At 42.3% G+C, this 18,542-nt stretch overlaps 1 protein-coding gene and 1 long non-coding RNA gene across 2 annotated transcripts; one reads left to right on the top strand and one right to left on the bottom strand.

The window, feature by feature from the left end:
• Nucleotides 1-4,823: 4,823 nt before the first annotated feature.
• Nucleotides 4,824-6,753, top strand: LOC147751863 (uncharacterized). The gene is made up of 2 exons (XR_015315736.1): nucleotides 4,824-5,293; nucleotides 6,235-6,753. It is a non-coding gene; the product is annotated as an uncharacterized LOC147751863 (long non-coding RNA).
• Nucleotides 6,754-7,354: 601 nt separating this feature from the next.
• On the bottom strand, nucleotides 7,355-15,811 carry LOC111272448 (myosin heavy chain, muscle). Its single transcript, XM_022853904.2, has 12 exons — nucleotides 15,405-15,811; nucleotides 15,056-15,240; nucleotides 13,431-14,865; nucleotides 13,059-13,264; nucleotides 12,690-12,807; nucleotides 12,033-12,169; nucleotides 11,716-11,843; nucleotides 10,495-11,590; nucleotides 10,108-10,186; nucleotides 9,689-9,934; nucleotides 8,868-9,566; nucleotides 7,355-8,747 (listed from the first exon to the last, which is right to left on the bottom strand). Exons 1-12 carry the CDS (start codon nucleotides 15,732-15,734, stop codon nucleotides 7,617-7,619), a joined length of 5,790 nt encoding a protein of 1,929 aa, XP_022709639.2. The 5' UTR covers nucleotides 15,735-15,811; the 3' UTR covers nucleotides 7,355-7,616.
• Between the last annotated feature and the right edge of the window lie 2,731 nt (nucleotides 15,812-18,542).

Below are 18,542 nucleotides of genomic sequence, written 5' to 3'. Positions count from 1 at the left end.
TTTTTCATCGGGTACCCAAGTCATCTTCTTGCCATCGTACGGCTTCGTAGCATCCTTCCGCTTCATTTCTGCGGAGACGTACAAGAACTCACTCGGATCAGGGTCTTGCGCTGCCATTTTGACCACTAGTTCTGGGGTTCTTTTCTATACCAGAAAAGATGAAACGTCTGAGAGTCCGTTGGCCCACCTGCAAACAACATCGAGGAAATAGCATTCGTAGAGGATTCTGCATCTATAAGCTGTTGGAAATACGTTTTAGCTATTCAATGGATTGGTATGTCTTGGACTATCGATCACTCTTCCATTCATTAGGTGAACGAAAAGCAAAAATTAACGCCAGTATAAAATTATGTTGAAAAATGCGTGAGGCATATCTAAACTGTATCCGCTGAGATATGCGTGCACTGCTGCTTTAACTATGAACATGTTCTATTAGTAATCGAAATCTTCATAAGACGAAATTCAAATCGATTACGGAATATCCAAAGAAGATTCGTGTAAGCAAAGCTATATTATTCACTAGCCACCTAAGCAAATATTGCTCAATAGAGCATTATTATTTTTTAATCTCGATAGTCCAACAGCACTTTGGTAACAGCAAATCCATGTTGAAGAACGCCTGTTATAGAATCAACAATTCTGTTAAGCTAAACAGATCCGTTGAGCTTAGGGTCTGATGCACACATAGTAAGCAAGGTATCCATGGGTTCATTCTAGGGGCAAAAGCCCCGTTGGATACCCAAGCTCTGGCGACATCCTGATGTATCCTCGGTGTCAGTTGACGTCACAGAGCTTGGGTTTTAGGATAGGATTTGAACTAGGAGGAAAGCACTGCACTTACGCTGTAAAGCCAAGCACTCTGAGATCGTTCCCAGCTCTAATGTCCTTTTATACCTGCTGTGTGATTCCTTCAACAAAGTAGAGAGGGTTCCGATAACGGGTTCTTGAATGGTCGGTGTCTACATTTATGGGGCTTGTCAAACTAATTGAGAAGCGCTTGACGGCGTCTTGCCTATTGCTAATCTGAATACCATCCCTGCATCTGATAGCGGCAGAGCGGCCGGTTGAGCCTAGTCCAAGAACTTTCGTCGGCATTTAGTTATACTATAGCCTAAAACAGAGACGACTCTTTGGGGCTGTAGCTTTCCGGTTGTCTCGCGCCGTTGACCATCTTCAATGAAAATGACATTGTGCAATCAATGGTCAGCTGGCACCAGCAAGGATCGGTTCCGAACGTATCAAAGGTAACCGACAGCGTCTTTCTGGGGGGAAAAAAATTCAAGAAAAATGTATCTCTTCGATTTATTTAAATCTATTAATTATAAATATATTACCAATATTTATGTATTTCCAGTGTAGGGTTGTGTTCTAGGTGGCATTAGGTAGGGCTCGAGCAGCGGTGAGGGAAATGACAATGCGAGCAATGAAATAAGCGCTCTGTAGGTAAATCGCGCATAGAGAAACCTGCAGTAATCACCTGACATAGCTTGCCACGAATCAGACGAAAGCTCGAAGAGAGCCCCACGCTAGTGCTTTCCATATATATATATATGCATATATATCTGATCTTCGTATTTGAGTTAACTGTCAGTTGATGATCTTTTTATTATTATATAATACCAATCATTTTCATGAATGAAGCTGCGAGTGTGATTTGGCGTTTTCAGATGGCTTATCGTTGCCTTCAGGGGGATCGCCTTGATATTTTTTAATAAGTCAAGTATATGGGTGTGAGCAGTCCACAATCAAGTATTAATGATTAGCAAGAAGTTGGTTAGAATCATTTTTAATTCAAGCTGAAAAATCTACTAACATAACTAGTGGTTAGACATATATTAACGAATCTATACTAGAAAACGTAATAAAATAAATTACACACAAAATATATTGGCGTTTTTATTTGGACTGCACAGTACTTTATCTTACAGATATGTTTGTTGCGTACCCTATCAAATGTACCTACCACGGTACGAGAAGTCCCTTTAAACAAGTTGGAAAATCGTCTGTATATTATTGTTTCTTTCCCTGTTTTGATACTTCCTCTATTAGGAACTAGCTTATATATATATATATAACATAAATAATTGTAGTTTTAAAACTGTCTATGGTATAGCGTAACTTAATTCTGATAAAGTAATGGAAATGTGTACTAAGTTTTTCTTTTGCCTTCAGTCATGGCCTTAATGATTAAAGGTATGCCAGCAGTGTCCATGCTAATATATCATCAAATGTACAGAAGTATACTTCTGCGTATTGCATAAATAATTGCGCTTAACATAATTGCATGAGAAACTGTGTTTAAATTCTATTAGACAGCACATAAAGTTAAAAAATTATAGCTATTATAGATATGATTAACCGTGTACTTCTATAAAAATCAAATAAAATGTACATATCAACGAAACAGACGTAGGCAAACGCCGTAAGTTGGCTGTAATTCACTATAAGTTCCTCTGACGTGGCATACTTCGTATTTATTCAAAAGGGAAATATATATATATATGAAAAAAATGAAGATTGTTATACTATGTTGCTTATTAGATAAATGGGAGCTTTTATTTAACCAGCAGTACCTGCGTAACAGGAATCATGCTTTAAGCATAACCCTATAACTTGAGAAGTGAGTATCGAACAAGTTTAATATTTCGCAACTCTTAAGTATTTTCTCTGTAGTTAAAAATAATCACGATTTATGGAATGGCGGGACTGAATACAGACACGTTGAGGTTTCTTGAAACATTGGGTTGGCATTTGATATTCAATGCCATTGAGGCTTTTTCGAGGCTGCTCGCATTTCTTTTGGACTGAGCTTGTGGCGAATTTCCCGACTAATATGCATCGTGCCACCACGCGGGTCTCGCTTAGCCATGTCAATAGAATGCATTGTGCGCTACATGTCTGACAAAAGGTCGGCTGTTAAGGGATTACGCAGCCGATTCAACTGGCCCATCGCGGCCGCTTCAAGACCCACCTGAAGTAGCGACTGTATCTGAATATTCTCGGTCCCTATGTCCCGTCTTTGCTGCGTTTGTCCACAAACATATGGTGCTGCTTCAAGGCTGTCTATTACATCGACTATATTCAAGCCTAATGTGCTTGTTCAACCAACCCGCTTATGCTCAACACGAGACTATGTGGGCACTAACCCAGGTTCACCGACTAGGTTACCCTTTCGGCTGCTTGAAACAGCAAAAATCATACTTTTATCACATTTAGTCGTCTTGGCCTTCCTCCTGCAAGCGACTTTGAGATATTCCTTCTATTGGTTACTTACCGATTTGTTCCCAGATATATGTTCAAGAAATAAACAAATAAGAATCTAATTTGAAGACAAATCGTAATGTTCAAGTTGATCTGCGACCCATATTACTCAATCCTTTTAGTTATACATTAGTGAGTGGGTATAGCAGGTCTACTACTTTCAAACAGTCCGTCTATACTGCGATAGGGAGACAGATTATACAATATCAAAAGTGCTATTTAGTCTCTCATAGAGCTTCGTCTATAGAGGTTTAGTTCTTGACTAAATACCGATATTTGCGGTATCGACTATTTACTGCAAACGCATCGTAGCAGAAATCACAGTATTACCCTACAGAAAAGCTAGTCAGTTTTATAATCGCTGACCCTTCTTATTCTTATTATTCCTTCCCTTCCTATTCTTATTATGATTATCATGTTTCGCACAATAACCCAACCAGACCAATGTCATTTGCTCCGAGATAATCTCATCAGTCATATTTAAATAGGTCATTATGGCGGCGCGTTAGTTCTGGTAGTGTTTAATACTCAGTATGTTATGACCACAAGAATGGCCCTCGATACAATAGGCCAAATTCTCCTATCGCGCTACATTCTAGTAACAAATTAAGAAGATCCTTACTTTTTCGATAATCGAACTAAACAAATGACAGGCAAAATACAAAAGTCTCGCCAACTCGCCCGACTGCGAAACATCTAGGCTACGTACATCTAGGCATTTGTTCGTTTCTTGCTTATGAAAGTCGCTTTGGAGTACATCTTCAAAAGAATCAATGCAACTACGGCGTAATGCCTCTGTCCCCAGACCAGCACAGTTGGTGCATTGTGCATGCACTGGCTGGCGTTGAGTCGGTAAAGAACAATTCGTGTGTCTATTATTGAAGCTAAGGTGTTTTCTATGCCTTCTCCCTGGTCTTTCTGGCCACATTCGATGGGCCCACTGACTATTGTACTGTCTCTAGGCCTAGTCAGTCGCGTAGTTTGCTTATAGACATCCTGCGACGAGCGAAAAACATCGAGTACCGGCGCTGTTCTAGTGCCATTTTTTCTTTCAGACGCCGGTAGTAGACAACGGTATAAGTCTTATCTAGCTAACTTCCTAGCAACCCATTCATAACGGCTCTCTTGGAAGTTTTTAAAAGCTGCTTAATATTCCAGTGCCGCTCTTCCTTTCTGTCTGTTTGTCTGTCGTTCTTTGCGGGAATATTTTGCCTATGGAGTATAATGGCTCGCGCGATTTGTGTTTCTCGATTTCTCTGGCTAACCACGGACAGTAGCCAGTCCCTTGATTAAGGAGGTACGAGTCACTGCTGGTGATTGAATTGGCTTCTGGTGAGCCGAACGCGGACGGGGCTCTCGGGCCCTATCTTTTGAACCTACAAGCTGGAGAGCATATTAGCACAAGAAAGAGTCTTAAGCCTAATACTGCCCAGCTATTTACTAACAACGACAGATAGTGCATGATCTATTGCTGTTATCGGTGCTACCACAGTGGCTCCTATTACTGGCCGGTCGTCGAAGCTGGTCTTCACTCTGCAGCTGGCTTCCCCAGCCAACGATGACCACGCCAGCTACAGCTGGTCGTTCGTGCATATTATTTCAGTGGAGCCCTCGCTCAGCAACAGCGACTCATGGCAGAGACAAGGCGATGCAAGAACGACAATCTTTCTTCGCTGGTTATCTTCTCGTTGTTGTTGTGCGGTGGTGGCTGGCGCCATAGCTGAAGAATGGGGAAGAAGGCAGGAACTCGCTGTGTTTATCGAATAGGTCCCTTTGCAAACGTGTCGAACCTCTTTACAGACACACGCCTTATACATTTAAACAGTTCTTAGATATTTTTCTGAATGGACAGGAATGCGTGAGCAGCCAAAGCGAGTCACAAACAGGCACAGCAGGTTTTCAAAGCACACAAGTGTGTGTGTTTTGAATTCATATAGTAGCCTAACAAGCTGGTTTAGGAAATTTACGATCACGAAGAATATGGAGACATTACAATGCTTGGATAACATTTTATAGCAGTGTCACCTTACCGGTACGTAAAATGTACTATAGGACTAAAACAAATGGAGAAAAAATAAAAAGGTCAAGCATTATGATGTTAGAAGCATTTGCGGCAAAGAAACAGTGGTTATAGCCGTTTTCTGTAGCTTCGAGATTTGTCTTTTACCTATTTTTATATGCTACAGCAAACATATTTTGTCAACATTTAAAAACATTGCTAATTTAATTAATTTTTGTTCTAGTTATGCCATCTACGACAAACAGTTGACCCAAAGAAGACGGTGAATTGCGGCAGAGAGCCTAGAAAAATTTTGACATTTATGCCATGATGTAACAACATAATAGTTATAACATTTCGCTGACAAAAAAGGCACCCTGGGATCGACTCCCAAGCTTCAATGCAGATTTTTTCAAATCGACACAGCTAAAGTTGAGGATTTATCCGATCCAAGCGACAGATTTCGGTGTGGTCCTGTGCCACATGTGATCTTCTCGGATCCAAATATACAAATTTAAAGCAGCTGTACTGTTTATATATATATATATATATATATATACATAAAGAGTACAGTTGCGTTTATATATATATAGTTTTTTTTTCCTTTTTTTTATATATTTTATATAGTTATTCATTAGAGAACGAATCAAAAGGAGCCATTAAAACGATGCATCGATCACATTTCTTCCCACGATTATATCCACCCCCACTACATGTTTCTCAGAGTCCTCATAAACATCAGCACCTCCGTCGTCGTCTTGTTTGTGCGTGACTTGTTAGCTGTCAAATAGGCTAGAATCGGTTGGCTAGATGAAAGCCTCAAGGCGTTGATAAATCTGTGTGCAATATATGCGTATCGTGGGTGGACCTAACATGATCTATGACTGCATTTAGTGGGCTACCTAGAGCGACGAGCTTCCGCTGCAACAGGTCTAGGTTTTATGCTCACAACCGTCTAATGTTTTCTTTTCCAGACTCTAACAGGCCTATCCTTCAGGCAAGACCGCCCGCCTACACACTCAAATCCACTGGCCATATTTCTTTAGCATTCTCTGAATGTATGGTACAATAACTGTCAAGTCATCACCCAAGACACGTGACCTACTCGAATCAAGGTGAAGGTCACGTGCTTCGACGGACCATTCTTCGTAGCCGTATTTATGATTTTTAATGTGAATGACCTTGACAGGTATTTCTGTAGAGTTTGAAAGGGTAATATTGTTGCAATTTTCAAGCTACGTTACGTTGAAATTAACAAAAGTCACCTCAACAGGTGTAATTTTCCTTCTTCTATTGCTACTTTTGTTCTAATCCCTGTTTTTTTCTTGAAATAGTGATACAACAGGACATAGTTGCTTTGTTGAGCCTTAGAAAAGGCAAACTTTTGAACGTATAAGAGGTTACCTAATTCCCTTCTCCCATAATAATGTAATTTATAAGTGCTTTTGCAAAACTTCGGCACTTGAACTCAATAAACAAATATTCCAGCCTAACGTACTACTGTACTTTTTTTTATGAAGTTCGCAGGCTAAATTTATAACGACAAGTCCTTCTTCTCTTAGAAAATGCTGTATCTTTATATGCAAAATTGACCCATATATATGCAGTGCGAAAACAGTTATTTATTTAAATATTTGATACTCTTTTTGTCCGTTACTTTATCATATTACAGAGAGATAATTCTCAATAAAATGATACAGAGACTTAGTATGCATTTTCTAATTAAATCAATACTTTTTTAAACATCTTACACGGATTTTACGTCTATCCTTAATTGAATTTCTACCATTTAAGTATCCGCAACTAGGAATTAATCTCCTATCCCGAATCAACGAATCAATAGCTTAATTTTATATTAATTTAGTTGTTAACTGTTATACCTATTAGGTTGCTTGCAAGTGAAACGTTCTTATTTAGAAAATGTTTCAAGTTTATTCTATACAGAATTTCGGCTCTTTCTTTATCATGTTGTTCGCAACCTCAAAAAATCGTTTTTGTGACTTTTCGGCTAACGAGTTTTCATTTATCTTACGAAACTTTAAACTTCCTATTATACTTTTTACTTATTAGCTTTGCAAAGAAGTTCACAGAAGGTTCTGTTCAACAAGTGATAGCGGTGAATGATATTTATTGGGTCACATTCTTTTTCTTTTAAAATGTCAATCGCTCGCTTCGTTCTGCAAACGCTGATAAGGGCAATATTGTGACACCGGGCCTGGCTAATTGTCGTCAGCGTTCGATATTATCGAAATAAAATAGGGTGATTGCCACCCTTTGCCAGACCCGAATTACGCTCATGCCTTTTCTACAGCTAATATTATGTTGCGACAATTAAGCAGCATCGGTTTGGATTCATTTACTCGCGTGCCATGCTGACTGAGGAACGATTTTTGGCCCGGAGCTTGGCAACGGTCTGCTCGGCGAGATTGGCACGTTCATCAGCGTCTTCAAGTTCCTGCTGGGCTTTGCGATACTTGGCCAGATTCATAGCAGCGATCTCCTCAGCCTCCTCGATCTGCCGCTTATAAGTGCTGATCTTCTGCTGCAGCTTATCGACGAGCTCCTGCATACGTTCGTGGTTTTTGCGGTCTTCTTCGGCCTGGAACTGCAGCTCCTTAATTCTGCGTTCTCCCTTCCTGGCATTCTTGGCAGCATCGCCATGGCGGCGTTGCTCAGTTTCCAACTCAGACTCCAGCTGGCGGCACTTGTGCTCGAGCTTTTCAATGAGCTTCCTGCCTCCCTTAAGAGCAGCAGCCTCAGCCTCATCTAGACGGATCTGGAGATCCTTCATTTGAATTTCGAGAGCCTTGCGTATCTTCTCCTGAGAAGAAGCGTGCTCCTGTTCGGCGCGGAGCTCATCGGCTAGACGAGCAGCATCAACCATGGCTTTCTTGGCCTTTTCCTCTGACGCCTTGCACTCATTAATCACCTCGTCAAGATCGGCCTGAAGAGCGGCCATCTCGTCTTCAAGCTTCCTCTTGACCATGCCAAGCGAAGCGTTGTTGGCAGCCAGTTCAGCGTGTTGCTCACGAAGCTCAATCAAATCGCCTTCTGTAGATCGGCGCCCTCGTTCAGACTGTTCCAGAAGCTGCTTAGTCTCTTCAATGGAGCCATGAAGCTGGTTGGCGCGACGTTCAGCATTGGCATACTGGTCACGAGCCTCGTCACGGGCCTTCTGCTCATCTTCAATTTGTATCTGCATGTCCTTAATCGTCTGCTGGTACCTCTTGATGGTCTTTTGAGCCTCAGCATTGGCTTTGTTGGCTCCGTCAAGAGCGATCTCAAGCTCGTTTATATCGGATTCGAGTTTTTTCTTCAACCGGAGAGCCTCAGCGCGACCCTTGGCCTCAGCCTCAAGGGAAGCCTGCATAGAATCAAGGGCGCGTTGGTGGTTCTTGCGAGTATTTTCGAACTCCTCCTCCTTCTCTTGAATGCGGCGCTCGATCTCCTGACGTACCTGACTAAGCTCCAATTGAGCGCGAAGCACCTGGGAAGGCACCATAGAAAGACAACTAAAAAATTAGCAGTTTTCAAGTACTGACGTTTTGTTGACTCTTTGAATATTATAAAAATAAACTTTTTACGTAAAAAATTTGTACCAACCAACCTTATTTTCTTCTTGCTCGAGTGCAGCCTCAGCTTCTTCGAGGGCGTGTTGGAGCTCGTCTTTCTCCAACTCGAGCCTCTTGCGAGCCTTCTCGAGCTCATGAACAGATCTACCACCCTCACCAAGCTGGTCAAGGAGATCTTTGAGCTCGTCTTGGAGGTTCTTGTTCTCTCGCTTAGCAGCCTCGTAGTGTTCCTGGGACTCATCGTAGACAGCACGAAGCTTGAACACTTCGGTGGAATAGTTCCTACATTCCTTCTGAGAGGCATCCAGCTCGGCGGCGAGATCGTCGGTCTTTGCCTTCCATTCGGCAATGACCTTGTCGAATGATTTCTGCCTTTTTTCAAGCTGAGCAGTTAACTGCTGAGCGCGATCAACCTCGGCCTGCATATCGTCGATCTCTCCTTGCAGATGATTCTTCGTCTTCTCGAGGCCAGAACATTTCGCGTTAAGACCTTCAATTAGCTCCTCGGCGCTCTGTAATTTGATTTGCAGCTTCTTCCTAGATTCCTCCAGTTCTTCCAAACGAGCAAGACCTTCAGATTCGTATTTCGACCTCCAAAGTTGAGCTTCAGCATTGGCTTTGGACAGTTGTCGCTGCAGATCAGCTTTGGCTTCCTGCTCCTCCTCCAGAGTTTCGCGAATGTTGTCAAGGTCATGCTCGATATTACGGTACTTTCCGAGAATTGCGCAACGCTCCTAAAAATAACAGGTACACAATGAATATTACTATTCGCCTGCATCATATGACCATCCATAAATACGTTCGACTCAGCTAAACACATGCAGATTTAAGAAAATAATGCTTTTCCTATGCATACCCTATTCTCATCGTCAGCCGAGCGTTTAGCTTCCTCCGCCTGGCTGGCAAGGGCCGCCTTCTGCTTAGATAGCTGACTGATTTGACTTTCGGCTTCCTCGAGCTGACGCTGTAGCTCGGAGTTTTCCAGGGCCAACTTTTTCTTTGCGGCATCAAAATCATTTACCGTTCGATTCGATTCGTCAAGCTTGAACTGGATATCTTGCAGCTGTACTTCTAGCATCTTAACTTGGCGCTCGGCATTGGCCTAATGATCATACATGATAGACGTTATACACTGCCGTTTAAGTGTCAGCAATAGATATATGTATATAAAGGTTATCTTCTCCAGAACAAGATGTAAAATTTTTAACTAAAACGTACGTTTCACATAAGTTCAGAAACTGAACATAATGCGAGAATTAAATTGGCGTAATGTACCTGAAGCTTCAGTGCATGGTCCAGAGAGGACTGAGAATCTAACGCCTGGGCCTTGTATCCGGCGCAATCCTTTTCAAGCCTTGAAAAGAGAATATGATAAGGACGGGATCAAATGTGCAATTAGGATGACTGGGAAGGTTGGTCTTTTTTGTTGGCAAGTGCCCTGTAGTTACCACGAGATGGTGCGTTCAATAGTGCAGTAAGTCGTCTGTGACACCACTATTTTTTTTATTGTACGTTCTCGCATTGTCGATTGCGAGAATCTATTATCATCGACCTTAATCGTATGCTGGCTAAGTTCCTTGTCGAGCGTTTTAGGAAGATTTCTTTTAAATAGGTAAACTGCAGTAGGTATGCCAGGAAAATATAGTTACACCATTAACTTACTTGGCCTTGCTTTTGTTTAGGTTGTCGATTGAGTCGCTAAGTTCTGCTACAGTCGTGCTACTCTTCTGACGAAGGGCGGATACGATTTGCTCATGTTGGTTGTTGGCTTCCTCGAGATCTCGACGAAGTTTGCCGAGTTCAGCCTCACGGCGCTTGTTAAGCTCGATCTGAGCGGATGTTGCTCCACCAGCTTCCTCCAAGCGCTCCGAGAGCTGTTCAAGCTCTCGGGCGAGGTCGGCACGCTGCTTCTCGGCTTTGGAACGGGCCTGACGCTCGGCCTCAAGTTCTTCCTGAAGTTCCTCAATACGCTGCTGTAGTTCCTTGATCTGCCTCTGTAGTTTGCTGATCTGAAATTGCTCCTCTTCGAGCTTAGTTGCCAAAGCAGCGAGCTCCTTATCTTTACGCTGAATAGCATGCTCCATCTCTTTCTTGTTTTTTTCTAGATCTATGACCGCTTCTTGAGCAAGCTTGAGGTCGGCCTCAACCTTCCTCTTTGCTTTGTCAAGATCAGCACGTATCTTCTTCTCACGCTCAAGGGAATCCTCCAGCTCATCAAGGGTTTGCTCAAGTTTCGTTTTTACCTTGTTCAGATGATTAACCTTGTCTTCTTGGGCCTGCAGGTCTTCCATAGTCTTACCTCCTTGCTCTTGCAAGGCCTTCTTTTCCTTGTTCAACTTGGCAACAAGTTCTTCCTGATGTGCTATTTCGTCATTTAAATTACGAATCTGATGGTCCTTGGATTGCTTGTCCTGCTCGGCCTTTTGCAAAGAAAGCTGCAAATCTTCGATATCCTTCTTATGAGCGGAAATCTCGTTTTCAAGTTTCCTCTTGGATTGATTTAGTTTATTAGCATTATCCTCTTCCTTATGGAAGCGTTCCTCCATTTCGCGCAGCTGACGTTCGACTTCATTTTTTTGAGCTAGCGTCTTGTTAAGGCGCTGTTCTATATCACCGGCGCCTGTGCGCTCCGATTCAAGCTGCAAGAATAGCTCGTTTTTTTCTTGCAAAAGCTTAAGGTTCTGGGACTCGAGCTCCTTGCGCAGTTTTTCTTCTTTGGAGAATTTTTCTTGTTCCGCTCTAAGTTTCTCCTCCAAAGCTGTAAAAGTATATTGTAATCATTTGATTTGAAAAATGTATCCATGTGATTCCTCGAATACCTATACCTGCATCTTCTATAGACTATAATTAATTGCCTTTTTAATGCCTGACCACGTCGCCTACCTTTAAGCTCGTCCTCAGCCTTAGTCATGTTTAACAAAGGCTTAACCCTGACAAAAAGTTTCCACCATGCCCAATTGCGCATTTGAGCGAACTGACGAAGGTTTCTCTGTAAGACGCGCAGTGCGAGTCTGCAAGAAAAAATATGTGATATATTGGATATTAGTGAGTTTTTTACGTGCAATTTTGCACATTATTAAATTCTTACGCATGACAAGATGTCTTGTTGTATATTTGTGATGAAGTATTTTTTATTATAACTTGATGTATAAAAATGTATATATTATTGTTATAAAAATTAGAATAAAAAATCTACGTACCGTTGTTCCTTGAGCTTCTGGAAGTGTTTTTTGCAGAGGTACCACCGGCAGGCTGATTGAATCATCGTCATGATCTTAGCTAAACGTTCGTCGCGCATTTCCTCGAGACGACCGAGGACACCGGCACGGAAAAAGACCTACGAGGAACGTGTGTTTCATATTTATAAAAACTCAAACGCGGCATACGATCCAGATACAAGCATACCGTGAATCAACTGCGTGTGTATGAAATATCATTCATACTGAAAGGCATGCCATACGAGTAAAGGCTAAGACCTAAGACAGATGTTTAGCGAATTTAAAAACCGAAGGACAATACATGTTAGGTTTCTGTAATGAATTTAGGAGTTCTAGCTTGCAACTACTGTGTAGTTTTCATAGAGTATAAAGGAACAAAAGTAAGGCCAAGAACTATACCTAAAATGATAACCGAGCTCATGAAGTTATATTAGTGTTAAAACGTCCGATCACATTAGGCACAAAACACTAGAGCTCTCTGGTTGAGTGACTGCAAACGAAACAAAAATGATTTCGCTCTTAAAGGCCTTTTAATAAAAATGTTAGTGGTTTGTAAATTGTGGAAAATTCCGGAAAGATTGTACGTCATGGAAAAAAAATTTAAGAAAAGTAAAGGTCCTTTGTGCGTCGGCGTTCTACCTTGGTGCTGCCGAATCTGTACTCGTCCTTGTCAAGACCAATGTTAGAGATAACAGCGATTGAAGAATCCTTCGCCTCGGAGTGTTTCTTGGCCTCCTCAGCGGCAAGAATTGTATAACTGTGAATAGATAGTGACATACGGCAAGTTAATTTCCTACTTCAGTGAGAGGACAACGGAAGTCGTGTTTGTTGAGATTGACCCGCATGAAGCTAGACTCTTTCCCTCCAGCGGCATAGTTTGCTGGCGTCGCGTTGAGAGCAAGGATTTTATAACTGTAAAATAAACATTTCATTTCAACTTGCCAACATATGCGTCGTGAGGTGCAAACGAATATAATTACTATTCTTAGGACATAATGTTGGACTCACCGTTGACGGAAATCAGGATATACCATCCTGTTGGGAAAGCCTTTACGACAAATACGAATTCCCTCAAGCACACCGTTGCAAGTCAGTTGGTGCATAACGAGGTGGGCGTCAATGACGCGAGGTTGCTTAAACTCGTTGGGGATAATGCAACGTACGAAGTGTGGATGCGTCGAATGTAGGGTGTGCATCAGCTTATTCAGTTGTTCCTGTTGATTCACACAATTGAGAACATGATATAATAAAGGTGCTGACAAACGATCCAACTATTAACATCATTTTGAAACATCGTACGCGAATAGCACCGCAATGCGACTCTTATAGACACTTCTTTTCTGATATGGTCGAACGTTTAAAATTCTTCGGTCAACTTACTCGATACAGTCCAGACACGGTTTGGAAACCAGACCCTTTCTTGCGGCCACCTTTGCCGCCACCCTCAGCCTTTGTGTCGCCGCCAAGTCCGGGATGGTCTTCAAATATAGTTTGCAACAACGGCAGATTGCCCTTTTTGAACTGATCGACGACGCAGTCGTTTAGAGGATCCTTATTCTTCTCAAGCCAGCCAGTGATAGAGTAGGATACGGTGCCGGCATAGTGGGCAATAGCAAAATGCGCAGGACCAATTTCCTTACTTTTCGGTGGCTTAGGCTTCTGGAACGGAGCCGACTTTCCAAGGTGGGTGCTGTTTAGCTTATCTTCAAAGGTCTTGTCGGTAGCCTTAGGAAACATTGACTCCTCTTCTAGGATAGACATAATACCCATGGGCTTTTCGATCAGTTCTATGCAAGCCTGCAGATCAAGGCCAAAGTCGATGAATACCCAGTCGATGCCTTCCCTTTTGTATTCTTCTTGCTCTAGTACGAACATGTGATGGTTGAAGAACTGTTGCAGTTTCTCATTGGTGAAATTGATGCAGAGCTGCTCGAAGCCGTTGTAGTCGAAAATCTCAAAACCGGCAATATCAAGTACACCGATGAAGTGTTTACGAGCCTGCTTGGTGTCAAGGGTATCATTACATTTGTTTACCAGAAATTTAAATGTGCGATCGAACATCGCCTTAGACAAAGCACCGATAGCAGAAATAACTTGAGTCTGATTCTGCCCCTTAGTCACCATTTCGGTACCGACCTTAATCCTGGGTTTTGTCAAGTTTTTGGCCAGTTCTACCGCATCAAGTCCAAGTAGCTTAGCAACATTTTCGCCTTCTTCCGTGCCGTCAACTTCAGCTTGCTCCTCGCGGGGTCTTTGCTTGAATTTCATAGTACCAAAATGCATAACAGCAGAAGTGATGCGGTACACACCCTCTTTCTCCTCAGGAGTGAAGCCTAGAATATCGAAAGCTTCATCGGTCAGGCTCATTTCCTCACCATCGTCGACATTAGGGATTTCCGTTTTACCCTGGGACACGTAGTAGTAATCATGGATGTTGTTTGAAAGGAGAAGTTTCTTTTTCAGTCCAGGGATTTTGCCAGACATCAACTGGTAGAAGATGTGGTAAGAACGCTCAAGAGGCTGCTGTGAAATGACACGAGCTTTCTCAAGCAGGTAGGTTTCGATATCAGCTCCAGCCAATTTTCCAGAGGGACCGAAATGTATGCGAATAAACTTTCCAAATCGTGAAGAATTGTCATTACGCACGGTCTTAGCATTTCCAAAAGCTTCAAGTACAGGATTAGTCTGCACAATCTGGTCTTCAAGCGATGGCTTGTTGCTGTCAGCTTCTGCCTTCCTATCACTTTTGCCAACGTTGGCGAAGTACGAGATTACTTTCTTCGTGTTTTCGGTCTTACCGGCTCCGGACTCACCGCTGTAGACAAACAAGGATGTAAGTAATGTAAAGGCATGCAAAAAGCCAAAAATACAGGTAAGCCTAAAACATTAAGGTTTAGATGTGGATCGGTTCGGAACTTAGTCAATTATCATGCATATATATTGAATTACAGTTCGACATTATTCAGGCAAGTTGTGAATTTCCATATATGTATATATATACTAACGTAATAAGCATAGACTGATCTTCATTGTCCGTGAGCATGTGCATGTAAGCGCCATCCGAAATAGCGAATACATGGGGTGGCACTTCAGTCCTCCTCTTGCCCTTGTAGATCATGACTACACGAGGGGTATAGATGGGGAACCTCTTGTATGGGTTGATGGCGACGCAGAAGAGACCCGAGTACGTCTAGTGAACGCCAAATATACTTAGTTTTAAACCACGGATGACAAATTCAAACTAAAAATTAGCCTCCTTGTTTTTTTTTTAATTTGTTTCTTTTTTTTGTTATCTTTCTCCAGATCTCTCTCTAACCCTATGGTTCTTTATATTAGGGCACCTTCAATACTCACATAGATTAAGTTAGCGTAGTAGCGTTCTCTCAGATTGTGAAGTACAGACGCGTCGTTGAGATATGTCAAATTAGACATGTCCTCGCACTTCTCGTACTTAGGGGGATTGACTTGCTGAAGCTGGTCCTTTTTAAAAGTTTTTTTGCCTCCGGGGGTGTCGACGACGGCTTTGTCACCCTCCATCGAGTCAATCGTGCCAAGAATAAAGCCCTCCTTCTCATCGGGGACCCAAGTCATTTTTTTGCCATCATACGGTTTCGTAGCGTCCTTTCTCTTCATCTCCGCAGAGACGTAGAGAAATTCAGTAGGATCAGGGTCTTGAGCGGCCATTTTGTCTTTTTAGTGCCCGCTAACTCGTTTGATCACAATGAAAAACAGGAACACAAAAAGAAGTGATTGCGCCTGAGAGTTAGTGGCCTACCTGTAAAAAATCAGCGTTATTATATCCGTAATTTGGACTGATGACAAGATAGCGTCATTATGGTTATATATTCAGATTATATAGGTGCATACGAACAATGTTCTAAGCAGTGTTGTCAAAACGAGATATCAACATTTGATTTTGCATTACATTGGAAAGGAGCGATCGTATTGTACTCCCATAAGTGGTGCGCGGTGGATACGTGGTAAAATAAAATCCAGTATCTCGTTGGTTTCAGATCATAATGAACATTCTCTTAGCTCACAAATTCAAGAAGGCTCTCGTTGATATTAACTAGGGGAGCTGGAACTTCAGCCATCTTTGGGTCTAGCAATTTCAGATGAACGAAAAGTCGAAAATCTGGTTATTTATGTACTTGAACAGGTACTTCCAATGACCGCTGCACACAAACTTCACTTAAGAAACTATCATTTTCGTATATCCATTGGCTGTGGGAACTGCAAGGAACCTTAAGAGGTATTGCAGGACGCTGTTTATTGAATGGGACTCACGATCGAAAACGGATCAAAGTAACGCTAAACACTTACGCTGCCAAGCCAGCACTCTGACCCCGCACATGGCGTCACAGACTTTTATATCTGCCACCACAATTCCTGACCACTGAGTAAAAGAGGCAAGTGGAAAGGTCTGACCCAGCTCGTAGGGTTCTTGAGTGGTGCGTCGGCGGGCGCCAGAGTTATGATGCGTCTTTTCCGGACCTGCTTTTACCTTGGTTAAGCAGAGTTGAGTACTATTGGCAACTCAACCTCTCATAGCGAGACGTAGCACTGACGTGCCGGTGCGGATGGATATAGAACGCTAGCCATTGGACGGAAGCATTTCAAGAGCCCGTGTGGCGGCGGTGGGGGCGGTCGGTCGATCGGTACTCAGGCAGTGACGCAGCTCTGCCAGGGCCCGTGACGCCCAAGCCTGCTAAAGGATACGTCGGGATCTCATTCGTCTTAGCTATGTTAGCTATATCAACCATTAGGAAACGAACAATCAGCTTAGTTCCTGTTGAAACATGAACATTTGTCCCAGAGGTCTGTATTAAACACCTATAGAACCGCAGTAAAGCATGACTACAGTTTGCAACACTTTTGCTGCTTATTTTCAACGATAATGTTACCTAGTAAAAAGAGCATTATCCTACAGAGATTCCCGATTTCAAAGATGCGTCATTTAGTACACGATCTCGTTCTTACTAGTTTTTATCTCCGACAGGAGCATACTATATGGAGATTCTGTGCCATTTCCAAAAATCAAACCATGGGGCTAAAGTTCTTTGAGTTTTTTGTTGAGTTACAATTACATTGTACTTGACATGGAATATCTCCACCCCGTTGCAGTGACATCCATCACTTTGCCACGGCTTTTTCTAATGGAACAGACGGTGGCATCGTTGTTTGCATTACGACGGCCTATCTGGTTCTACCCGGACATCCAACAGGCACTGACCAGTGTGTTGAAACCCGCTGAGTCCCCGAGTACGAGCTAACGAGCACAATAATCGTCTCGTTCCCATTGCATCTGCTCAGTGTAATTTGCCTGTAGTGGTTATTGATCAGAGCTGTTCAATAAATAGTTTTAGGACATCCTACACTCGATAACATGAATGTGCCAATTCAACAGTGTGTATCAACCCCCGGCACACTTTGCTTCGTGCGTTAGTAATCTTGCTATACGATAGGAATTTGAAATGTAGACAGCTCATGAGGCGTATATCATAATAGTTCGGTGTGGCGGTATGTTGCTGACCCTTTCTGTATTGTGGTACATTTAGTAGAAGTTTTAGTGAAAACTTTTTTAAAAGTTGTATTTTTGCCAATGACGTTATCCCAGAATAAATGATGACTGAAACCAATGTGTTCTTTAGAAGGTACGCGAGCTTAGATGCATCTGCTAAGGTCCGGTTTGTTGCCACGAGTTCCTTCAGTACCGTTTAGACCTGCTTTATGTTAATGACTCGTACATCTCTCTGTGTACAGCCACTTAAACGATATACAATATTCTTACATTCTTGTCGTTTACTCGAACTCAGACGCCGATATAGCAAAATAATACACTAGCATGCATTAAACTTGTCGCCTAATTTCGAGGACTCCTATCCGCGAACTGTTGAAGAAGTGAATGCGCTTCAGACCTTATCTTGTTCTCCAGTTGGTGCATATTTTCTTAATGTTGGGATAAGCCACACCTTTTTTGCTCTAACTTAAATCGGTATTAAAATATATATTTGTACTTTTTTGTTACCCAAGGTGGTTTCACTTAGCGCCTTCGGCAGGTGTTACTAGCGAAGATTAAGAACGCGACCGAGTGAAAAGGTCAAACAGGTTCGCAAAGGGTTCAGGTCACGTTTAAAGGCAATGTGCTTATAGACGGAGAAATGTTCTCAAGAGGCGCCTCCCACGCAAGCCATGCAGTGTTAAAGAAGTCTTCGTCGCTATGTATCAACATAAAAATCTCTTGCACATGACTCATTTACAAACGACTGTTATTCTGGTGTTTTATCGCTAATTTACGAAACGATTGGATGACTGTTATGATTGCCGAGTTATTGAATTGGTTTTTGGCCAAACTGGCTTTTTGCCTAGAAGGTGGAGGAGGCCGATAAAAGAATGGCTAACACCGAACCGGGAAAACATCACTATGCGCCAACCTTGGGTTTGTTGATTGCTGGCGATAAACACGCGTGGTGCGATACAAGTTTAACAATA

Source organism: Varroa jacobsoni, unplaced genomic scaffold (genome assembly GCF_002532875.2).
Source record: "Varroa jacobsoni isolate VJ856 unplaced genomic scaffold, vjacob_1.0 contig02289, whole genome shotgun sequence".
In the NCBI taxonomy this organism is placed as follows: Eukaryota; Metazoa; Arthropoda; class Arachnida; order Mesostigmata; family Varroidae; genus Varroa; species Varroa jacobsoni.
The sequence above is the reverse complement of the archived record's forward strand: the minus strand, read 5'-3'. Positions and strand labels throughout refer to the sequence as shown.